Source organism: Taudactylus pleione, unplaced genomic scaffold (assembly GCF_031769625.1).
Source record: "Taudactylus pleione unplaced genomic scaffold, aTauple2 ptg000482l, whole genome shotgun sequence".
NCBI lineage: Eukaryota > Metazoa > Chordata > Amphibia > Anura > Myobatrachidae > Taudactylus > Taudactylus pleione.
The window spans coordinates 523,876-549,964 of record NW_028284884.1 but is presented as its reverse complement, the minus strand read 5'-3'; the positions used below and the strand labels follow the sequence as shown (position 1 = coordinate 549,964).

Sequence of the window (26,089 nt, the reverse complement as noted above, 5' to 3'; positions counted from 1 at the left end):
CCTATATCTGATGACGACCAAGTCCCCTGGAGACAGAGGTTCTCTGTCACTGCTCCCCAACCTCTGAGACTTGCGTCTGTGGTGACAATATTCCAGTTGGGAGTCAGCAGGAACCGACCCTGGTGAAGGTGATCGGTAATCAGCCACTAGCGAAGTGACTGATGAGTGCTGTCTGAGAGAACCAGCAACTGAGAAGAAAGGTCGTCTGAGCGGCCCGTCCAATTCCAGAGAATCTCCCACTGGAGAATCCGTGAATAGAAGCGGCCGTACTGGATGGTCTCGAAGGTAGAGACCATCGTGACTAATAACCTCATGCCCAGCCAAATGGATGGCCGAGGGGCAGACAGCACTTTCCTGACTAAGTCCTGAAGGGCCCCGCCTTTGGGCTCGGGCAAGACAACTCTTTCCAGTGATGTATCGAAGATCACCTCCACAAACAACAGATGTCAGCAGCCTGAGGTGACTCTTCTCGAGATTCAATATCCATCCATGAAACACCTGCACCGTGTGATCCAGGTGAAGCTGAAGTTGGGCAGCGGAATCTGCCTTTACTAGCAAATCATCCAAATAGGGATTCACCATTATTCCCTCAGAATGCAGTAAGCTTGCCATTGCTGCCATGATCTTTGTGAAGACCCACGGAGCTGTAGCCAAACCGAACGGCAGAGCCTGGAACTGATAATGGGCTCTTCCGACTGCGAGTAGAGACTGATGCCCCGCCCAAATCGGTATGTGGAGATATGCATCTCTGATGTCGATAGACGCCAGAAAGTCGTTTGCCAACATAGTATGGATCACTGATCGGAGCGACTCCATGCGAAACCGATCCACCCACAGGCTGGCATTCAAGGCTCGTAGATTCAAAATCGGCCGATAAGTGCCGTTGGGTTTCTGGACTAGGAACAAGTTGGGAGTACAACCCCTGTTCCTGTTGATACTGTAGAACAGGAACTGTAATCCTTTCTGAACAGAGGGAACGGATAGCCTGGTTTAAGTCACGTCTCTTCTCCAGCTCTCTGGGTAATGCTATATCGAAGAAACGTTGTGGCGGCTGCCCCCTTAGGTCTATCACATAATCTCGGGAGACAATGCCCCTTACCCAGGCATCTACTCCCAAAGCTACCCACCTGTCTCGGAAAAGAAGGAGACGGCCGACCAGATGGGCTGAGATTCTGTCAGGTACTCGGCTTCTCAGATGCCCTATCACCTGGGCGCCTGAATGTGCCAGATAATCTACCCTGGGGGGCAGAACCCCTACTGGGAAAAGAGCGTCCTCGGGCCCCCTGACCTCTAATCGTTCCCCCTCCTCGAAAGGAAGAACGGAAGACTCGGAAACGTGAGCCCTTTAGCTTCTGGGGCACCACAGGCAGGAAAGTGCTCTTTCAACCTGTCGCCTGGGATATAATAGTATCAAGCTCAGAGTCGAACAGGATGCCTCCACAAAAAGGCAGAGACTCTGAAGTGCGTATAGATTCGGCATCCGCCTCTCTCAGGCGCGAAGCCAGAGTGCTCTGCGTGCCGCGACTGAGACTCTAGAGGAAATTTGCGCTCCGTCTTGTGTGGCGTCACACACAGTCTGCATCCGCACGTATCTGTTCCGCCAGTACCAGTAAGTCTTCTTTGGATGAGTCACCGGCAAGGCCTGCCACTAATTTGTCAGCCCACTTCTCCATGGCTCGAGAGACCCATGTAGATGCCAATAATGGGCGAATAACCACTCCGGCACCCATAAAAATACTCGTAAGGCATCCCTCCAATTTTTTGTCCAGCGGATCCTTAAAGGAGGCTGCCCCTTGGACCAGCAGAGCAGTGTGCTTTGCTAAACGAGCCACGGCCGCATCCACTCTTGGAGGCAGCTCCCACTTAGCGACCTGCTCCTGTGGAAAGGGATAAAGGGCTGCAAACTTACGAGGAGTAGCATACTTTTTATCTGGGGTCTTCCAGGCTTCCTCTACCAGATCTGAGAAAACAAACGACCCTCTAACGCCTCCGCTTAAACGCCCCTTCCACTTTAGCTGAGGCGTCAAGGTCCAGACAGTCCAAAGACTGTCCAACTGCCATAATAAGGTCCTCTACTCCCTGACTTGACGGAGAGTCTGAATCTTCCTCGTCGGGCAGAACCTCCTCTTGGAGTTCCTCCTCTTTATCCAACAAGACACTGGATGGAGGAGGACGCTTATGCGTAGTTTAGACTCCTCAAAGAAGCGTTCCATAAAGGCCGATACTTTCTCGACCCCTACCGCCGAGCGCTCCATGGTACGGACCCAAGGTGGATCAGGACACTGGTAACCACTCCCTGCAACAGCAGGCGGTGAGGGCAAAACAGGCGCTGGCACTGCTTGGGATAATTCCTCTCTACGGGGGAGCAACATCAGCGAGTGAACAGCTCATAGCCTGAGCCCATGCCAGCTCCTCCATAAGCGGAGTGGCTCCCCCAGCTCGCTGCGCACATGTGGGCCCCAGCTGACAGTCCGTACACATAGCCCCTGCATCCAGTTGCCAAAACCGCAATTTAGCCTGGCACATGTAAAAAATATAGCCATAGTGGTGTTCTGGCCCTTTGTGGACTTTCTGTCCGTCATTAGAGCACCTCCCCTTCCTGCACTGCCCTGCTGCAGCAGTCAGCCCGGAAAAGTTTTTTTTTAAAACAAAATACAAAAATATAACAAGTGGCAATGACTATGCAAACACTCCAAGCAGGCACAAGAACAGATTACAGTAATACTGAAAACTACTTAGCTGTAGGCTGCAGAGGGAAAGGAGCTTGCTCTGTCCTCCCTCCATGCTGTTCAGGCTTGTGTCCTTTAAAAAGCTGTGATCAGACTTCCTGGGAGTCTGCATTTTGCCACTGGACAGCGGGGGGAACCAGCAGCCATGGCTGCTCCCCCCGTCATACTGAAGCGAGCCTTACTGCTCCTTCCTTCGAGTGTTACTCCCCTCAGTGGGGAAAGCACTTGGACTGACCCGCATTTACCTACAGCACCTGGTATTCCCAGGTGGTCTCCCATCCAAGTACTAACCAGGCCCAACACTGCATAGCTTCCAAGAACAGCATGTCCAGTGTGGTGCTGCTGTAGATCTCACCTGCGGTCGGTCTATAGTCGGCGCTCTCCCACAGGAGCCGCCGCCAAGAAACCCGGCAAGATGGCGCCCGCCATCCAGGACCACGCTGACTGTCTGCACCTCTACCAGGTAACAGCAGCGCGCTATGCCCGGCCCAGACGGTCTCTTCGGAGACCGGAGTGTGTGGAATGGGGCAAGCGCTCAGCGCCATCCCCCCCTTAGATGCGGCTCTCGCCGCCGCTTTACACTCCAGCTGTAACATTACAAATAAAGGAAAAAAAATCCCTAAGCTAAACCAGGGCTGCAGAGCAGTCCTGAAAAAAGGTGCCTCTCTCCACAGGCACTAAACTTACACTGAAGTCAGGGGTTGCAGAGGGGAGGAGTTATAGATTTCAGTGTTAGTGCCAAATCCACGCCTTCCTTCCTATAACCCATGGCAGTGGCGTCCCTCCCCGCGGTGACACCCGGTGCGGGGAGGGACACCTTGCACGTCACAATCGCCGAAATGGGGGCGTGGTCTTCAGGAGGGGTGTGTCGGGGGCGTGGCCTCACATATTGGACCTTCGGGAGGGGCGTGGCCTCACGGCGCTTACCCTGCCGTGGCCGCGGTAAAAAAAAATGTATGATACATTATGTATCAATGGCGTGGGGGGTGCAGGAGGTGCGGGCATGGACAGTGCCGGCTCCCTCACTGACAGGAGCCGAGCGCTGCACTTAATGCTATAGTGCAGCACCCGGCTCCCGTCACTGAGGGGGAGCCTGCACCTTGGTGTCACCCCTCGGCGGGTGACACCCGGGTGCGGGCCGCACCCCCCGCACCCACCTTGTGACGCCACTGACCCATGGTCCAGTGTCCCCAAGCCCAGACAAAAGAGGAAAAAAATAAAGAACAGAAAAGAAGGGGACAGTTTTAGGCAGTAAGTATCAGCGACAGGTACTGTAGAAAGGCAGCAGACAAATCTACATGAGGCTCTGGGTAAAAACATTTGTTGAGTTCATGGAAAAAGCATCAGGGTCTATGAGGAGGGACAGGAAGGGGTAATTCTCTCAATGACTGTTTTTAATTTTCTCTTTGTAACCAGGTCAGTGTATCCAAGGCTGATTTACTTCAGAAGCAAAAACAAAAGTTGAAACTACAAGCTTACACTCTGTGATCAGTAATATGACGCCACCTTAGGCTCTAGCAACCAGGGAATATAATTAAAGCAATTGACATCACCACATGTTAGTGGAAAACTTGCCATATCCAGTAAAAAGAGTTAAGTGAACTTCCTTTATTAAGTTTGAAGACACATTAAGGGGTCAATCGTATTGCATCGAAGGGTGCGAGTTGCCGTTGCAAAGGCGTTAAAACGCCGGCAACAGCGCCACGCCTCGCACCCTTCTGGGCTTGCTCTGAGCCCGAATTTGCTTAGATTTCCTCTGAGCCCTTTGGGGCTGCAAGCACTTTTATGCGAATCCGAGCTGCCGTCCAGAGCGACTGTTGTCGCAATGACTCGCACCCGCGAGTACATAGCGTACAATTGGATTCACCCCTAACAGTGGATTAGTCACCTACGTAAGTGTCACATACCCCTAACTGCTGATATTTTCAAACATTACAAACTTTAAACATAGTCATAAAGAGGAAACCTCCCACATGGAGTATAAATAGAAAGGTGTTAATTAAAACATTAATAACAATTAGTAATGACAAACCCAAATCACTGCATAATACATGCATCATTATAATAGGTACAAAATGCAGAAATAAAATTTTTTGAACTTCAAAATGAAATTGCAAATATAAATGTATTAAGTATCAATAAACTCAGAAAAAAACAAAATGTATTTATCCATAGACCATACTACTTTCAGTGTAGTTAAATAAACAGACAATAGGTTTTAATATCTCTGAAAACATGGATATACACAAATAATAATTCAGTTTGTCTCTCTCAATCTGTGCTGCCATCACCATAAAATATTCTCAACAACCACCCAGCTATTAATAGGGATATCAGCATCACATGCGCTTCCAGTGTATGTTCATATATGAAATGTAGCAGAGTTTATAACAAAAGTATTTTGAATATATTTATTTAAAGTGAAGAATTACTGATTGCCACTTACTGGAGTGAGCACAATTCTACAGAGCATACATTATACAATTATCTGGCACATAATTGTACAGTGTATTTGGTGTGACCAATCACAAATTATCATCTGGTCAGGCATGCCAAAACGTCCAGCGTGTCCGATAGGTCCAATAATTGGTCAGCCACACCTGGCAGTGTATACATTGCAGCGGCCGAACTACCAGCATTTGCCCAGTTCCTTCACAGGTGAGGAACCAGATACCATGTGGCATTGCACTGTGAAATATCTCAGATTGTATGGCCACAATATCTGGCGCTGTCATATACAATGTCTGTCGGTATGACAGTGTATGTCCAGCATAACAAACAAAAACAAAAGTGAAACCAGATACAGGTACTCCTCACTGGTCAGTAATCGGTGTCCAAGGAGACTCAGGGGTCTATTTACTAAGCATTGTTAGGAGACAAAGTGAAAGGTGATAAGGTGCCAGCCAATCAGCTCCCAACTGTCATTTTTCAAACACAGCCTGTGAGATGGCAGTTGGGAGCTGATTGGCTGGTTCCTTATCTCATTTCACTTTGTCTCCTAACACTGCTTAGTAAATAGATCTCTCTGCCTCTTGTAAGCAGGAAATCTATCAATAGCAAACGATAGGCCCACTTGTTTGTTGAAAACACATCCAGCAAAATTGGTTCACTGAACATCCATTTATTAAAACCAATTATATAATTTAGGTTATTATAGGTTAGAGAACATACCAGATCCTGAAACAGACATATCTCAGGTGCACAACTCCAAATTACTAATAATATATAAATGCAATAAAATTTTGCAATCAATAGAGGTTTTTGGCATAATCATGGCCTAGGTTATGGGCTAGCCACCATATCCAGGTTACCTCTTTAGGGTCGGTCCCTGATTTACTAGGGTTCAAATCCAGAGCGCAGGACACCCCCAAACTAGCCCAGCTAAGCCGCCCCAGGGCACCGCCATAGTAAGAAAAGTGCAGTGTAAAAAGAGATAGTTAAGAGCAGCCACAGCTGCATACAGTATAAGGAATGAAAATAAAAAAGTGAAGTACATGTATAATAAACAAACAGTGAAGGGTTAAAATGTGTTTTAAAAGAAAAATGTGTTATAATGCGGTGCCCTGAAACAGATCAACCAAAGCAATCCAGGGGGACCCACGCCCCAAAAATGAACCAAAGTTGCACTACAGTATATAACTTGTAGGACTTACCTAGAATTGTGCCTAATACTAATGTGCATATACATTACCAGACTCCGTGCTTTTAAACCAATAAGGAAGAGGTGTTAATCCAGACTGAGGGTGTCTCCTTTCCCTCAGGTGTGCAATAAAGCACATTAAATGGAGTATATAGGAAAGGTTCCTGGACTGCACACCCTGAATATATATAATGGGAGGTGTTACCTGATGAGACTAATTGCAGGCACAGAAACAGACAAATCTCAGGTGCACAACTACAAATTACTAATAATATATAAATGCAATAAAATGTTGCAATCAATAGAGATTTTTAGCATAATCATGACCAAGGTTATGGGCCTACCCACCATATCCAAGTAACCTCTTTAGGGTAGGTCCCTAACATACTAGGGTTCAAATCCAGAGCGCAGGACACCCCCAAACTAGCCCAGCTAAGCCGCCCCATGGCACCACCACAGTAAAAAAAGTGCAGTGTAAAAGAAATAGTTAAGAGTAGCCACTTATATGCAGCTGTGGCTGCTCTTAACTATCTCTTTTACACTGCACTTTTCTCACTATGGCGGTTCACCTGGGCAGCTTAGCTGGGCTAGTTTGGGAGTGTCCTGCGCTCTGGATTTGAACCCTAGTATGTTAGGGACCTACCCTAAAGAGGTTATGTGGATATGGTGGGTAGGCCCACAACCTTGGTCATGATTATGCTAAAAATCTCTATTGATTGCAACATTTTATTGCATTTATATATTATTAGTAATTTGGAGTTGTGCACCTGAGATTTGTCTGTTTCTGTGCCTGCAATTAGTCTCATCAGGTAGCACCTCCCATTATATACTGTATATTCAGGGTGTGCAGTCCAGGAATCTTTCCTATAAACATACCAGACCCTCTTTGGACCAAAATATACATAATATAATTATATCATGCTGGTAAATGGTCACTTACAACATAAAAAAAAAATGTTAAAGCTCTATTATATGAGAAATATGGATGTCAACACAGCGTCACATACAATAATGTATATATTTAGAATGTAATAACAGAATAATTGGTATTTTACCAAATATTAATTAATAGAGGCAAAAGAAGAAACCTAATGTAAGATTGTTTCTAATATCCTTACTTATTTACATTACTGAGTTTGTTCCTGTTCCATGTAATACAGAAGATTTCCATAGTTAAAGAAGTCATTCTACTCCATATTTAATTTCATATTAGGCACTGCCGCTGATTTCTTTTGTATGCTGACCCAGTCTCAGTCCATAAAAAAATTAACATTAACCAGAATAATCATTAGGATTTTACAGTGTAACAATACATGTTTTATCTGGTCATGCTTTCCTTTTTCTTAAACGGTCATGAGTATATCTATCTGTGGTTGAAACTGATAAGGAGATGAGGAATGAGGAGATGAGGAAGTGCTGATGTCACTATTTGAAAACTATTTTTTTTACTATGGCAACACTTACAGTTATGTACTCATACACTATTGCCGCAGTAGCGCCAAGCAAACTCTTCTTGGCTCGTCAGGTCCCGTGCGACTCTGCTTGCGCAAAGCATCTTTTTCACGGCTTTTTTGCTCCGATATGCGACTTAGTTGAAATGCGATGTGACAAAACCGCTTAACGAGACTGTAGTGATTAATCTAATACGCAATTTTTTATACCAAGTTCCATTGTGCTTTATTTGCAACTTTGTACTTATGTAAAACTAATTCCTGTGCAGTTAGAGTCGCAGCCCAGCGTCTCTGGTACAGATTGAGTTGTGTTTTGTTGCATATATGCTGAGAATAGTATGCAAATTTAAAGGAAAAGTTGCTAAGCTACACCGCTCAGTGCGTCTCACGCAACATGGCGTATTGAGGCTAGGTGTATGATGAAACATCTGTATTTAGAGCATTTATATATAATTTAACCACTGTTTGTGTAATTCCAAGTCATGCAGGGTTTTATATCCTGTGATATGTCTAGGCTGCTTCTACCTTTTTGAACTTTGAATCAATTAAGTGTGCTTTGGTATAAGATGTTGGCAGCGTGAATGGAAACGATACCTAAAAATTCAAACACATGACTGATGGTGGGATTTTTTTTCAGAATTTGTTGGTGCATTGCTCTATTAGGGCTGGCTAAAAAGCATTTAAGGGTGTAACTGTTGTAATAATGCTAGTTTTAGTGTCATGCGGCAGAAAGGACAGCTTTCTATCACAGGTGAGACAATAGTTGGTGCCTTATTTCTCTATATGAAATGGAGCTTTAACTACTAGCCAAAGGAATATTTTTACTATAAAGCACTTTTCAAAACTGCCATGCCACTGGTGGTTTTGGATGCTGGAATTAAAGGGCAATAATATTAAATACAAATCCAGGCATGTTATTAATTTCATTTTATTACCCCTTTAAATCCAGCAGCAGAAACTACAGAAGCGATGGTGGCTTTTGAAAGTGCACTTAGTAAATTTACCCAAAGTCTCAGTCATATACTGTGCACCTACTTCTAATACCTGCTGGAGGCAATAGGGTGCTACAGAGGTTACAATGTGTGCTCTCCATAAAACCGGATGGAGCCCATCCTTTCACTTTATTAAACAGCACTTGAGTGATGTCACTGGGTAAAGATGTAATAATGAACCCCTTTGCCGCTGGGAGAAAAATAAAAAATGGCAATATAGAGTGCAGATGAGAAATTAAAATCATGGGAAAAGGAAGGGGGCCTGGACTTCACACCCTAATTTTAATCACAATGGGGCTGTTTGTGAGGTGGACACAGACGCGTCTTTTGCTACAGCCACGTCTTTATGCTAATGATTATGAGCATACTGAAATGGCCATTTGCAGCGGTGCTAATCGTATTTAGACAAACCATTGAAACTTGCACCTGCCCTATGGCAGGTGCAATTTCACAGTCTGAACAAGGCGCTCTGTGTCAGCGCTACTGCTTCTTTAGATGTAGTCGGAATCATTGACATGACTGCAACACTCCCGCGTTTGGCTAGCCACCTCCATGTTCCTCCTGGGAAAGAGCACGGATTGCAACCAAAAATCGATCTGCGTATCCCTGCAGTAAACATCGGGGCGCATGCGCTGTGTGACTTGAACGCATGCACAGACTTACAACATCGGCCAACTGCGTGCAACACTGACATTGCACCCACCTCTGGATCAGGCCCAATAAGAGGTGCTACGAAGCTGAGACTTGTAGTGCCATGCAGGTGCACACTCTAAGCATTAAGAATACGGATAGTCAAACCAATTATGAACAAATAAAATAGAGTCTTAGTCTCTTAGAACAGAAAAACTAAACTCACCCAAGCATGCTAATGGAGGTTTTCCCACATTGGTAAGTGGGAGAGGTGGGGGTAGAGGAGATAAGTCTTCGTTATCCTGAATTGCCCCAATTGTGTGTGAATGACGCCTCTCCTTGGGTTCATCCTGAGAATGTGATGGATACCTTAGAGAAAACATTAACAGATATGTAGTTCTTTCTTTAAGGCAGTTTAATACTGCAGTTATGTTCATGTAGATCACATATAATTCAAGCCTGCAAATGTAAAAGTAAGTACATACCTTAATCCTTTCTTAGGTAATGTATTTCTGTCCTGGATGGAGCTATAGAAACAAAGTAAAATAAACCTGAGAATTGTTTTTTGTTTTTTTTACTGATAAGTGAAACTTACATAAAAAAACTCTATAATCTGCAAAAAAATTATATACATTCATAATTGTACTATTAAAGAATAAAACATTTAAGGGTTACAGTAGCAAATAAAAAAAAATAACCTCACCTCTCAGGTGCAGGTGACTTGAGGGCGATATCATTCCAGCCTGTGTCTGGAGTGTGATCATCTCCTCCGCCTTTATATTGGGCAGGCGGGATACTGATGGAGAGTGGAAGGGACTCCATGCTTCGGTGTAATCCAGATAATTTGGGGTACATCCTAATGTTGCTCAGACCCTGGGAGAAGCTGGCAGAGTTGATGTTCAGAATGGGAGCTGGACTTGGTGTGAGACAGGTAACCCCTGACGGAAGCTCAAGCTGCTTGTTTGGGGCCGCATCAGTAGCAGCAGGTGTGAAGTCTAGGCTGTTGGAGTTGACTTTATCTAGATTAGACAGGGTTGGAGTCTTCATGAAGGGTTTTGTTACAGCTCTGGGTTTAAGGAAAGATAAAAAAAGCACAAAAAAGATAAAGTACAAAACACACCAAATGGAATTTAATCCTACAGTATGCCAACAGTGCTGAGACAGCTAACGGCATCATAGCATTGCCTTCCAAGTAGGATACAGTAGATGAGCTCAAAATAATGATTTATTAGGCATAGCAGAAACATGGCTGCATTAAACACATGATTGCAGAGAATTTGGAGGGGTATATTACGCTTAGGTACAATAATAGGAGAGATTGTACTTATGATAAATTATTTATTTTCTTTTAGTAAATTGGGAACATGTTGGAGTATGGTGGTGCTGGAGGAGTGCGGGCACATTCAAGTCTAACTCTAGAACAATAGATACTTCTGTCTTCACACCGCACCTGCCATGAACGTTCAGCATGTTTATCCACATCCCACAGGAAAGGATGAATAGGAATGAACAAGGAGGAAGAAAAGAATAAAATCCTATGAACACATTAAACAATATAATTCATAACAAAAAGCAGGGGTATAAAAGGGGTGTACAGCCAGTGTCCCCCCAGGGATACAAAGAAAAGGATTTGCCACAAGTACTTCTGTAGACCAATGATGGCACACGTACGAATCACAATAGCCTTTGAAATGTGAAACCGGGAAACTACTTTTGACTGAAAAAAAGGCTTGATCAAAAGGACAGTTCACTTCTCATGGAAAAGAGAAACCTACAAGACTTAGATCCGAGCTCTGAAACCCTCCTAGGTTATAAAACAGCCCACAAGGAAAACCTTCTTCCAGGTGAGGACCTTTAACTACACCAAATCTAACAACTCAAAGGGAGAATCCTGTAAGACATTCAACACTAGAATAAGATTCCACAAAGCTATAGGAGACACAAACGAAGGTTGTAAATGCAGAACCCCCTGTAAGGGCATCTGTACTTCCAGTAACAGGCCCAGCATTCTCTGAAAAAACAAAACAAAACAAAATAATAACCTGAAAACCTAAAGGACATGGTAGGAAACACTGTCATTCCAAAGTTTATATATATTCCATCCTCTATAGTTATTTCTGATAAAATCTGGGTTCCTGGAGAATCTTTATCACTGGCAGTAATAGCTGCTGCTGCTATAGGACTCCCAGAAACATCATGTGCTGAGGAGTAAAGTTTGACAAGCCAGTTTCAGTTGTGAAGAAAACACCAGTCTGGTTTCTGCACCAGGAACAGATTTTAGTTAAACCCAAACCTAGTTGTTTGCCCATGTGCATCTGGAATGACATCCCCCAAGGAAACTGAATCACCCCCTGCAGAGCAAGACACTTGCCTTATTGATTTCTTTGACTCCGCATCTGCTAAACAGAGTGAAAGTCACAGAGTCCAGCAGACAAAGACTGCAATCGCCAAAATATTCACCCTCACAAGACAGGCATCCAAAATCTCACTACCCAGGTATCTTAAGGCTCTACTAAGTTAAGCAACTCTGCTATTGGACTGTATGCCATGAAAGAGAGCTCTAAAATATATTTTCCCACCATCTTAATTACATATGCAGAAGCCATATCACTCTGGTCTGCACCATCTTTAAGTGACGCAGCACAAGGGATGGGAATGGTGGTCGGCTACCTAGAAATGGAGGCATCTACAAGTGCAGGAGATTCCCACACAGAGTCATATCCTCACTAGGACTAGAATAACTGGACAAAATCTGTGAAGACCCTGGAATGGTCTTGCCTCCTCCATGTCTCCTTAACCAGATTCAAAGAGGGGATAAAAAAATAGATGCTTCACTGTTGGTTTAAACTGAGAAGCGCAGGGACCTCCAGAATTTCAGTATGGCTCACTGTCCAAACTAAAGTATCCATGCTCATTCTCAAATGGAGAGTAAACATCTCAGCCCAAACCAGGCACCTCCTCATGGTATGAAGAGTCAGAGCCTGAATCAGCCACAGCCTGAAGCACCAGGCAACAGCTGTGCTTGCACAATGTAACAGGTACATTCAAATGATATTTGTAAGGAGGCATCAATGAAACCATGTACAGGTGACAAAATATCTAAGCCCTTGGGACCCAAACCTTGAGGAGTTAAAGAAACAACCTGGAAACCCTACTTTGGGTAGTTGGTGGAAGGAGGTCCCACTGAACACCCAAAGCTAGACTCTAGCTGAACAAATTAACCATGACAGAAACTTAGATATACAGTAACAGGACAGTAGCAGGACACAATTAGAAAACATAAGTGAACCTGCAAGACAGTTCAGAAAATCTAAGGGGTTCTAATCGCAGTCAGGAATTTAGACTGGTAAGAATGAGAGCAGTTGTAAATAAAACAATAATTGAAAAAAATTTGAAGAAAGGTCTAAGGAATGCTATTTGGAAATATTAAGTTGCAGTTTCAGTAATGGTTCATGATCAGTCTGATTAAAGCTAAACAGATTGCAACTTATCTCCACTTACACAAAAGCAAAGTGGATTCAGTTTATGTACTTGATGTGATCCATTTATATGTGTCAATAGCATAAGGACAGAAAGCAGAGTTGGTAAAATAGAACATATTTACACTGATATACAATTATTATTATTAGAGGAGTCCCACTGGGAATATAGTGTTGTACCAGCCCTTGTTATTAATGATCTTGTTATAAACACAGAAGAGGGTATTATCTTGCAGCACAGTACTTTTGAGAATATGGAAAGAAAAAAGGTAGATGAATTTTAATAAAGATGAATTTAGTCTTGTTCCCAAGGTATGATACCAATTATGCCATTTACACTTTAACTGGGATACAAATTGGGGAAAGGGAAACTGAAAGTGAATGCGGAAATCTAATACACCATAAACTAAATCCATCACTTAGTGCCAGGCTGATGTAACTATGGCTAATACAATTCTGGAATATATGAAGTGTGTTAGACGAACAGTACCTGTCTTCATGCATGAAAAATATAAAAACTTGAGATATTTCAGGAGGCAGGCCACCTTGTTATTTAAGGTAATGGATGGGTTACAGTACAAAGATAAATGATCATTTAAATTTACAATGGAAAAAAAAAGGTAATTTAGAGATGACCTAATTAGTATACATAAATATATCTGTGGTTAAAACAAAGATTTGATAATGGGCATTTCAAACACAGGACTCCACAAATGACAAGGGGACATCCACTTTTACTGGAAGAAATAGCTTTCACCATCAGCACAGAAAGTAGTTCTTCAATTAAAGGGTAATGGCCAACTCATTACAATTATTTAAATATAATATATTCAGCTATAATAATTAGAATGTATTAATGGGGTGATTTAAACTAATCGGATTGCAATTTATGGAGTACAGAAATTGTTTTCCCTGCAGTGAGAATAACTTGGCAGCTTCCGTGGAGGGGTTTTGTTTTGCTTTCCTGTTGATCAACAATGCTATTTATGATAACAGACTTTTGGGTTTCCTTAAATTTGATAATTGGGTAACTCGTAAGTAAGTCTCACCTATGAGGGGTAGTTGGAGTGCCTTCCTTCCCATTGCTCGCGTTTGGCTCTTGAATGGTCGAGTTTGTTCTGCATTCTGTGTCTTGGGCCACAGCCTTTGCACGAGCCTTCTCTTTTTCGCGGTCAGTTTGATTGACTCCTAATCGACCTCCACCAACCTTGGATGGTTCTTTCAGACGTGAAGAGGGAGTCCCTACAGGTTTTCCTTGGACTGGCACGAGGCTTGCATCCATAGTACTACTTAGTGGCCGGTTGCCACTCCTGCCACCAGTAACACTCATAGAGCTAGATTTGGCAGGGCGGGGAAGGCTACGATATTGTATGTTGGTTCGAGCAGTAGGAGAGAGGAAGCCAGTCTCTGCTCCACCTGAAACATCTAAGCTAGTCTTCCTATTACTACTTACAGTACCTGAAGTGGGTTTAACTGGGATTCCTGAGGACTTTGGAGTTTTGCCTAGTGTGGCAGAATTACCAGTTAGCGGAGAAGATGGTGCAGCAGGTTTTTTGTAGCCAAAAGAGGATGCTGGGCGTGCAATGCCTGAGGGAGGTTTCTTTGCATCGGGTGAACGTGGATCTCGTCCTGCATCAGAAGATGATCGCTGCAGTCCAGCAGTTTTTAGGGTCAGTTTAGATTTGTCCGTTGCTTTTAGTTCAGATTTACCTGCAAAAAGAGTCACACATGGTAAATCTATTGAAACATGTGCACCAATTATTAAAATAGCTTTAGTTAATTTAGCCTACTGTGAGTCATGAAACATCTGCTGTTAAACCGACTAAAATCTGGAAATTACATTAAGGATTGCATTATAAAGAAGGTGATATAAGGGAATAAATACAATGTATTGAATTTTTATTAATTGACTATGCCTGGTGGGGGGCTTTAAAGACGCAACATTGTAGCCTTTTCTATATTTGCAAACATAAAACTGAAAAGCTCATTTGGGCAAGTGACAAAAAAACAGTGCAAAAGCCGTTTTCGCAACAATGTTTTTTTTTATTTTTTATTTTATTTTTTTACAGGTAAGCGTATGGATTCACAGGCAAAGCTAAACTGCAGGGTTACAAATATTTTCAACTATTGATGGGAAGAGCTGGCCCTGTTTCAGAATGACATATGGGCCTACTTTTGCATGTAAAAATTAGATTTACTTTTGTGGGACAAGATTTAAGTCAGACAGAAGGATGCATTTTCTTTTCCCACCTAATGTTTTCCACCTATTATTAGGAGGGTGGACTTTCTAGTAATGATTTCCTTATGCCACAGACACAAACACAAACACCCAAAAAGGTAAGTCCATTCCCCTTTTCCGGGGGCAGTCCCAAGGGTCATGAAGCTTGAAATGTGCTTGGAAGACAGATCTGTTTTTTTGACATTCATAAATGGCATTATGGCTCAGGTATCAGGGACACACAAGCCAACTATGGAACAGTTAGCAGCAATTACATTCACACCCTGTCGTTACTCTGTGACTAATCATTCTCTAGAGCACATCAGCTAGAGGTAAAAGTATCCTGAGCTGAGGGAATAGAATACCCAGAATAGAGGAGAGAACATTAAAGGCAGCAGAGAAAAGGGGGTGACGTCAGTAAAGAAGCAAAAAACAACATTCATTTTTAGGTGAGAATTATCTGAAACAATAGGCAATATAACAAGAATGTCATTACCTTAAAGATGAATTAAACAAGGTTATAGTAAATAACTATACTGTTACGTCACTATTGGTTCAAACACAGGTTTACTTTAAGAAAGTGGAAAACCCCTAAACAGTAGTGCTGTGCGCACATAAAGACTTTTAGGCTCACTGAATTGAAAGTGGAGACACACTTCTTTAGTTTTATACAAATACACCTGTTTGCATAAGTAAGTGCATGCCCACATTAAACTTTTGGAAGATGCCCTAGTAAAATGGGGATTCAACTACTTGTGCAAGAATGTGAGTGTAAGAGAAAAAGTGAACGGTGAAAGTATAAAAATATAGCTTAAAAATCCAGCCTACTTTTACCGTAATGCATTTACGTTTCGTTATTTCATCATTTTATATTGCTCTTCCGAAATGTATGCTGCTTTCCAGCTCTGTTTGGAGGGCCATATTTAATTGGACCCAAATGGAGGTGGGACTGCTATATGAAGCTTTCTTTCATAATTTCAGAAACCATTACAAAAGCATCAGAAATCCTACTTTAGATAGAAACCAGATCCACAAGCAAAAACCTATTTACTCATACAGCACATCTATTGCCTGGAGAGACACCGAAAATTAATACGCAATATATTTTAACTTCTAATGAAAATTATATTTTAAAATGACATCAAGCATACAAAGAAACTACGTGATACTGTCGCAATGTCCAAATAAAGAACAGCAACAGAGAAGAGAATTGTTTAAACAGTGTAGTTGTGAGATCAGACACTGAGAACTACATGCACGACAAAGAAACAATAAAAACAATTCTTTTGAAAAGAGAAAAAAAAACATTAGCTTTAAAATGTCCCTGTATTTTTCTCGAATCTCTATTCTTTCATTAATATGGCACCACCAAATGTCACGCAGTACATTTCTACCCCCATCTGTTTCACGCCTGTTTGTCTACTCCTCCCCTTTAGAATGTAAGCTCAAACGAGCAGGGCCTTCTTCTCTCATGTGCTTCTCCTTATACTTTCTTCTACTCCTTACTCCCCCCACAAAGGTATCTAACAATTCTGACTCCCTGCTGTTTAATTTGAGTGTTATGATTGCTAATGCAGCAATGTGTACAAACCATGTCCTTGTCCTGTATTCTACTGTAAGTCACTGGTTTCTTATTCACTTATTAGTTTGTACTTTGTAAGGCGCTGCGGAACACTTGTGGCACCATATAAATAAAGGCTAATAATAATTATTAAGAATTACAATATAGGGTGCATGGCCTAGCGAGTGCCTGGAGCAGATGTGTCTCCCTGAGTTCCGGACCAGCATTCTGCTCTTATAGCTATTATTTGGCCATCATGCTGATCAGGGGACACTGACTCTCCTCTCATCTGCGGAAATGCAGTGCGTGTCCGTCCTGGGCACAGTCTGCAGAGCCGAGGACACCACCTGTGTCCCTGCATGTTGCTGCCGGCCTGTCTGTCTGTATCGTCGGAACCGGGGTGCTGCTGGGATCTGGGATGTGGCTTCGCCTCTGGACTGCTTCACTGGCCTCCGGCGCCAGTGGAGGACATAGACACCGTTGCTGGTGAGTTGTTGGCCCCCCACTGCCACCTCACGCTCCTGGTTGCTCTATGCATTTAAGATGCAGCGGCCCCTTACAGCCGGCCGCCATCTTGAGAACCGTGGAGCGGTCGTGTGAACTGGAGGTGTCTGATCATTTGGAGTATCTCTGTCCTGTTTCATTTATTTATCAACGGTTGGTAGCGGTGGGTGGATAAACAGGGGTGTGATAATTTCTGGTTAGCCTACCCAGCCACACACAGTCTATTCCTCGAGGAGACCATAATGTTAACACCCCACCCTGGGCTCTTTATTCTACTGGCTGCCCTCCAAAGCCATTATAAGCTTCATACCTCATTGCCTTCATTTATTCTAGTATACTACTACTACTAGATATTGCCAATTTCTTGTCCTGTTGAAACTGGAGAGACACCTTATATACTCCTCTCAGTACTACGTAGCTGCACATTCATAATTGGCCTGCTGTACACTCCCCCTCTCCGACACTTAAAATTGCCTCCTTGCCAGAGGTCTCCAGTACGAATTGTGTTTGCTCTTGTCTTACTCCATTAATCCTGGAAGATCTTTGATACAGTAAAAGTTGCTGTGCAGACATATCTGTGACGCTCTGCTTTATTTTGCTGGATTGCAAGTTACTCCATTATCGTAAATTTACCTCCTGTCTCCTAAAGAATTCCTTTGTCCCTATGGAATTTATTTGTCTCAGATCTCCTTGCATCTTAAAACTGAACTCCATTATGTAGCTCATTATCTCTCATTTACTGCGTGTGGCTTTATCCTCGCTCTTATACCGACGTGGCATTATATCCCCCACCTTCACTTCTGATCCCAACACTATGGGTCTCATTCAGACCCGGTCGCAAGCACCGATGCGCTTGCAACCGTGTCGATGGTCTCCACAGAGCCTGCGCACGACGGAGCCGGTTCCGTCGTGCGCATGCGTGAGACCCGGCTAGCGATGGGCGCTCCGTTGCTAGGGGTCTCGTAGCAGATGGGGCGAGCTGTCGATGTTGAGTGATAGCTGGCCCCGTTTGCTGGGCGGGCCGGGGGCGTGCCCCGGCCAAACGGAGGCGTTCCAGTCGGAACCCTTTGCCGTTTGGGGGAGGCCCCACTGACATCAGAACTTCCTGCTCAAACAGAGCAGGAAGTTTCCTGGGGCTTACGAGTGCCCAGACCCAACCTTAAGGTCTGGTCGTAAGCCCCGATGGTCGCGATGGTGATGACCATCACCCTGATCGCAAGCTAAGCTATGGGTGGTAACCCACAGCTTAGCTTGCGACCTGGTGGCAGCACTTCAAAACAAGAAGTGCCCGCCCTCATTCAGAGTGAGCGATCGCTTCTTGCGATAGACTCTGAATGAGAGCCTATATGAGAACATTTCTGTTGACTGCGCCCATGACCCCCGCCAGCTCCATTGCAGCTCCTCGGGAGGACACTCCTTGTGGTGATTCTTCTTACTCTGACAGCTCCACTTCTCAAAGCACTGCGGGTTTTCGGCCGTCGAAAACGAAGCTGACTGATATTGCCACTGTATTGGGTCTTATTCTGGATTATAAGATGGCGGTTTAAAGTGGCCATTGCTTCCACTTTGGCCCAACTGAACCAACATTCATGCCGCTTTGATGAAGTGGAACAAAGGCTCTCTACATTAGAGGATGACCTGGATACAGCTCAACAGGTCATTGAGTTCCAACGTAAGGAAATAACCAGTCTTGCTGACAAACTCGATGACTTGGAAAACCGCAGAAGAAACAAACAAATAATCTACAAGTGGTGGGAGTCTGGAGTCGGTGAAGGGTCACGAGTTGCTGGATCTCCTTTCTTATTGGATTCCGGAACACCTGGCTATGGATCTAAATGTTTTACCATTAGCCATCAGGGGGCACACAAATAGGGCCTGACTGTAAGAATGCTACAGGTTGCCCTCGCCCGGTTATTATGAAAATCCTGAATTATGCAGATAAGACCAAACTTCTTGACCATAACTCAGACCGCTAGTCGACAATGGTGAGCACCTTTTCATATTTCAGGACTTTTCTAGCAATGTTGCTAATAAACGCAGTGAAAGAGTTTGCTCCTATATGCAAACAATTATTTGAAACCAAAGTCAGGTTCTCCTTGTTGTATCTGGCTCGTCTTAGGGTTGTTGTTGATGTATAGGCGCTCTTTGATTATCCTGATGCTGCAAAGACCAATTTCTCTCGTCCGGACACCAGACTATTGCCACTTTAGTGTCTCTTGCATTTATTTTACATTCTTGAGTGTGGATTAGCCACATGGAGTGACTACTGTAAAATGTTATTCATTATTCATGCTTAATTCTACTGTTGATTGTTTCACTGTTCTTTTTTAATTGTGCTTGCCTTGATCCAGAGTCTCAATTATCCACAGGTTCCCCTCCCCTCGTTCGCTGGGATGAGGTGAGGCCCTTTATTGAGGTTAATATCTGTATTTTATTGTTACCCTCCGTGGGATTAGGATAGTATAGCTACTCATTCTCCTTCCCAAACATCTAATGGGGGGGGATACCCAACTCCTTTCTTTCAATATAGTGTACTGGTATGTAGAGGGGATCAACAGCCCAGTAAAACGTACAAGAGTTATATTGCATCTTAGATATCTTTTTCCCCATATTACATTTCTTCAGGAAACTCAATGAAAAGATGATGGTACAAATATTTTAAGAGCTCCTTGGATTGGAGAGTGCATATCAGTCCCATATTTTAACTAAATCTATATTATTTCATAGGAAATTACAAAATCGAATATGCTGGAAATTTTTAGATACTGAGGAACGGTTGATCCATCCATGAACAAATCGGGACGCAGAGGTCTGTCTCATACTGACTTTCGCTCTTCTTTTGCTCCTCTCTTGATCAAAAGGGATTATTAATACCACCCACACTCTACTCACGTATTGATTTTATTAATATCTTGGCATGTCTTTTCTTACACATACTGCTATTAAAAACAAACAATCATATCTGACCATGCCCCAAAACTTTTGATCCTTAAATTTGCCTTGCCTAAATGCTTCTCTAAATGTTTGCGCTTTCCTGCCAAAATGCTTCTCTAAATGTTTGCGCTTTCCTGCCAAAATGCTGAAAAGTAAGAATGCTTTAAAAAAAAAAAAAAAGAAGTGTTAATAATTGATTTGTCAATTGATAAATTTAAACTAACAAAATACAAAGTGAATGAACAGAAGAGAAATCTAAATGAAATCAATATTTAGTGCGACCTCCCTTTGCCTTCAAAACAGTATAATTTCTTCTAGGTACACTTGCACACAGTTTTTGAAGGAACACTGCAGGGTGGTTGTTCCAAACATCTTGGAGAGCTAACCACAGATCTTCTGTGGATGTAGGCTTGCTCAAATCCTTCTGCCTCTTCATGTAATCCCAGACAGACTCGATGATGTTGAGGGGCCATATAATCACTTCTAGGACTCCTTGTTCTTCTTTACACTGAAGATAGTTCTTAATGACATCGGCTGTATGTTTGGAGTCGTTGTCCTGCTGCAGAATAAATTTGGAGCCAATCAGATCCCTCCCTGATGGTATTGCATGATGGATAAGTACCTGCCTGTATTTCTCAGCATTGATGACACCATTAATCCTGACCAAATTCCCAACTCCATTTGCTGAAATGCAGCCCCAAACTTGCAAGGACCCTCCACCATGCTTCACTGTTGCCTGCAGACACTTATTATTGTACAGCTTTCCAGCCCTTTGGTGAACAAACTTCCTTCTCTTACAGACAAATATTTCAAATTTTGACTCATCAGTCCAGAGCACCTGCTGATATTTTTCTGCACACCAGTTCTTATGTTTTCGTGCATAGCTGAGTTGCTTGGCCTTGTTTCCAGGTCGAAGGTAAGGCTTTTCGGCCGCAATTCTTCCATAAAGACCACTTCTGGACTCCTCCGAAAAATAGTAGATAGGTGTACCTGGGCCCCATTGGTTTCTGCCAGTTCTGAGCTGATGGCACTGCTGGACGTCTTCCGATTCGAAGTGAAGCATGATGTGTCTTTCATCTGATGCACTAAGTTTCCTTGGCCAACCACTGCGTCTATGGTCCTCAACATTGCTAATTTTTTTGTGCTTCTTCAAAAGAGCTTGAACAGCACATCTTTAAACCCCAGTCTGCTTTGAAATCTTTGCCTGGGAGAGACCTAGCTGATGCAGTATAACTACCTTGTGTTTTGTTGCTATGCTCAGTCTTGCCCTGGTGTATGACCTGTGACATGAAACTGTCTTCCACAACCTCACCTTTGTAGCAGAGTGTGGCTGTTCCTTACCCAGTTTTAAGCCTCCTACATAGCGGTTTCTGTTTCAGTTAATGACTGTTTCAACCTACATATGAAAATTATGCTCATCATCACCTGTTTGGTATGATTGGTTAATCATACACCTGACTATAATTCTACAAAATCCATGACTTTGTGCAAGTGTACCTAGAATAATTGATGCTGTTTTGAAGGCAAAGGGTGGTCAGGGTGAGTTGAAAAAAAAAAAAAGAAAAGTTTCTGTATCGATTGCAAGGGTCGAAAAAAAATTGTGGGACCACTGAAGATCAGCTAATATCTTAGTCGGCCAACCGGCGCCTAAAGATTTTGTATTTACGCCCTATAGGCATGCCCGCAGAACACCACTGCAAAGCGCTCTGGCAGCGTTGTTTTTCTACTGTTTTTTGGGAGGTAGCATAATACAATAGTTTTGACTCGTAATACATGCCCTGTTCACCGTCTAGTGTCATATAGTAAGTGCGCTTAACATACCCATACTATCTAAAATGCAGTAGTAGGGTATCTTTTGCCCTCTGCCTGCAGCTCTCAGCTTTTTGCGAACAAATACATGCAACAACCCTGTCTCACTAAGAAATGTCATTGATCCTGTACTCCACAGGAATGCTTTCTGGGCTCACCCAGAAAATATCCTCTTGTCTATGAACACAGAGGAGAGTCGAGATATTAGGTTGCTTGGTTTGAGTAGCATCTTGCAGGCTAGGGCAAGTGCAGCTCCATCTGAAAATGTGCGGGTATTTCAAGTACCTGAAACCAATTTAAAGGAATCAAAATACTACCAGCTCATAATCTAGGATAAGGTCAACGTCACAGAGTCCAGCTCTCGGTAATATACCCACAGATGTACTGTACGGATGGAGTAAATCCTTTTTCTGCGTTCCCTTCACACACCCAAAGTGTGGAAAGAATTGTCAAATTAGTGACTGAGGTTTCTGAAAAGTGCTGTGATGAGGGGAGCCGGGATGGTTTCATTAGGTCTACTCTCTGGTCACGTGCAGTAATAAAGTAAGAATAAAAAAAAAAAAAGATTACAAGCCGCTAGAACAGTGAGCAGTGATCGGCTGAGCACATTATAACGTGACACTTTGCGACTCGAGCTGCAGCCACTTCCACGTGGGGAGTCCCGGATTTTTGCATGTAGTTGACAGTGTCACCAGGTCGCTCCCCTCCTGCCTCAGCCACCTCTACCTTGCCGACTTCCTGCACTCAGGTCCCCATCTACACACTCATGCCTCATGTCATCTGTATGTCTACCCTCTCCCCTAGATTGTAAGCTCCTAGGAGCAGGGTCCTCCTCCCTACTGTCTCACAGCCCTCTTCTCTAGCACCTTAATGACAGCCTTCAGCTTACCAGCTGTAGTATGGAGAATTGTGTTGCTAATTGTTACTTGTGCTCTGTTTATATTTTGGTTACTGTATTGTATGGTAATGTTCTGTGTACCCTGTACTGTATGCACGGCGCTGCAGACCACTTGAGGCACCCTATAAATAAAATGTAATAATAATAATAATAATAATATTTGTTTGCAACAAGCTGAGAGCTGCAGGCAGAAGGCAACAGATACCCTACTACTGCATTTTAGATGATACGGCTATGTTGAGCGCACTTACTATATGACACTACATGGTGAACAAGGGCGTGTATTACGAGTCAAAAACTATTGTATTATTCTACTTAGCAACAATCAGTACGAAAAAAAAAACGCTGCCAGAGCGCTTTGCGGTGGTGTTCTGCGGGCAAGCCTATAGGGCGTAAATACAAAATCTTTAGGTGCCAGTTGGCCGACTAAGATATTATTCCGATTTTGAAAAACTAAACGGCAATCATCTTCTCGAGTGGTCCCACAAAGTTTTTTCGACTCTCGCAATCGATGTGGAAACATTTCTTTTTAACCCACTTTTCAACCCACCCTAGTGGTCACACCAAATATTGATTTGATTTAGATTTCTTTTGTCACTTTGCATTTTGTTACTTGATAAAAATAAACTATTAACAGTTCCATTTTTTAAAGCATTCTTACTTTGCAGCATTTTTTCCACACCTGCCTAAAACTTTTGCACAGAACTGTAGATGACACCGTAGATTAAATGGATGAGAAACAGTTATTTTGGGGGGCATCTAAAGCTGTTCTTATATCCATGCCAAACGCAAACAGTTTGCGTCTCGGCTCCAAGAATTAAGCGCGACTCTTACCACAGCCTATTGCACTTATAAACAACATGATAAACACTGCCTACAAAACAGCCTACCTTCATGCAAAGCACATTTACGACACTTTTCTTATGGAACAGGCTCAAACTAACGTTAACTACCAGAGGAATAAATTCCATAGATGGGGAAACAAATAAGGCAGAGTGTTGCCAAATCTTATCAAGGGACCCAGGACTATTTCTGACCCTACCACCATTTGTGACAGGTGCATTTTTATGAATAACTTTATACTGCTGGGCCTGAAGGTGTAGATGAGAGCTAGACATTTTTTAGAGAAGGTCTGCCTCCCCAGACTTTCCCCAGAGAAGGGGAACTTTTGGATTACCCCATCACGTTGGAGGAAGTTCTTAAAATCATTAAGTCTTTGACCAATGGCAAAAGCCCTGGCGGCTTTGGAGCAGAGTTTTATAGAAAAAAAAAAAAAAAAAACTTAGTACAGAATTAGTCCCAACTGATGAAACTTTATAATCATATTCTTACCTCTTGTGAAACTCCGATTCGATTCAATGAGGCTAAAATAATTGTGTTGGCTTCTAAACCAGGATTTAAAAATGCTGACTAAATTCATAGCCAATCGGCTACAATCTTTTTTGCCCCGCCTGATCTAGTCTTGGTCAGAAACATGCAGGGAATTTGTGCGGCCATAGCTGCGATATCTCATACTCATCTACATAAAGCTACTGACAACATTCTTATTTAAATTGGATGCTGAAATGGCCAATAAAATCGCATGGTCCCATCTTACTAGAGTGTTGCGCTTCCAACGCTTTGGTCCCATTTTTTAGAATTTTATAATTACTCTCTCCCCTGTTTTTGGCCTTGAAAGGGGCACTAGACAAGGATTTCCCCCTTTTCCACTCCTTTTTTATTTATTTGGCATTGGAACCCCTTATACCAGAGGTTCCCAAGCACGGTTCACAAGGCTCCACACAACACACAACAGTTCAGGTTTTTAGAAATATCCATGTTGAGCACAGGTGGTTAAATGACATTGACTGCGGTACTAAGCCACCTGTGCTCAACCATGGATCTCTCTAAAACCTGAACTGTTGGGGAGCCTTGAGGACTGCATTTGGGAACCTCTGCCTTATACGCTACTTGCTAAACTTAACGTGGATATCAGGGTATAATGATAGGGGACAGAGAATTCCCTGTCATAGCTTTTGCTGATGACCTACTTCTTTTTACATCTAATCCTAAACATTCACTACTTTTATTGACCATTGCAATCCACTATTTTTCTTCGTTCGCAAGATTTTCAATTAATTTTGCCAAATTTGAAGCATTGGGAGTACTTTGGTGGGTGAGATCAGGCAGGGATAGTCTGTTCCCCTTTCAGTGGGCACATATTCACATTACCTATCTGGGAATAGCACTTCTGTCTCATCGTCCCATATTTGTACTTATAATGTTGGCCCAGTTATTCGTAAGATCCAAATGGGAAAAAAAACTTACACCTTCACCTACTTGGGAACTTCAATTTGATTGAAATGGCCAGCTTCCTCAAACTTTATACATTTTTCAGATGACCCCTCTTCTACTTACACGGTTGGACTTCTCAACTTAACAAATCTATTTCCAAAGTTATATGGAACAAAAAGAGATCCAGAACTAGTTTAGGTAAATTATCCCAGTCTGCTATAATTTAGCTGGTCTTCTTTGATTTGCCATCAATTGGATCCATGGTTCTAATCTCTACACAGATGTTACATTTAAATCTCAATTTGCCCCTCTATCCCTAGGTTATATATTACATGTACACCCTTCTAGTTTAAAGTTACCTCAACTTGATAATATTTTGCTAACTTCTACCATTCAAGTTTGGAAACTGGCTAGAAAATCTCTTACTCTCCAGTACACCTGTTTCTTGTATCTTCTCCTAGTAGGTAATTTAGCATTTCAGAATGGCACTGCCTCTGTGCCATTCACAAATTGGCACTCTTCTGGAATTCACAACATGCTAAACTCTTCTAAAGTTCCGTTTCCCTTTAACGAAGCCATAAAAATATAACTTGTGGCCTCAGCATAGGATTTCCGATTTTCAAGCCGTTCATTATGTAAAGGGGTCAGTGAGGGAAGAATAGACTTGAAGATTTAATGAATTCCCTTGACATGCTTATTCACACCGGTTTATACTCTCTTTCCATTATTTATGCTTGGATTCGAACAGAATTGGATCCAGAAACTGAGCTTTTGGAAATTGGTAGATGGTTGTCTCAAAAACACTCTTTCTTCAGATGCAATTTTAACCACTTTTCAATTTAACTTAAAAATTATTTCAGCTAGTACATATCATGAAATTACCTAAAAACTTCTACATAGGGCATATATATATATCCCCTGAAAAACTTTATTTAATGGGCCTCCCGGATACGGCACGATGCTCTAAATG

At 42.8% G+C, this 26,089-nt stretch overlaps 1 protein-coding gene and 1 long non-coding RNA gene across 3 annotated transcripts in view; one reads left to right on the top strand and one right to left on the bottom strand.

Moving 5' to 3' along the window:
* The window catches only part of NAV1 (neuron navigator 1), a 251,123-nt gene that overhangs the window by 73,040 nt on the left and 151,994 nt on the right, over positions 1–26,089 (bottom strand). For both annotated transcript variants that reach the window (XM_088449333.1, XM_088449334.1), the window contains 4 exons: positions 13,971–14,631; positions 10,146–10,508; positions 9,928–9,969; positions 9,669–9,811 (listed from right to left, as the gene is read on the bottom strand). In XM_088449333.1, coding sequence (XP_088305459.1) covers positions 9,669–9,811; positions 9,928–9,969; positions 10,146–10,508; positions 13,971–14,631 — 1,209 coding nt within the window. The remainder of the gene's footprint in view (positions 1–9,668; positions 9,812–9,927; positions 9,970–10,145; positions 10,509–13,970; positions 14,632–26,089) is intronic.
* Positions 1–26,089, top strand: part of LOC148502811 (uncharacterized) — a 192,088-nt gene that overhangs the window by 97,516 nt on the left and 68,483 nt on the right. The window lies entirely within an intron of this gene.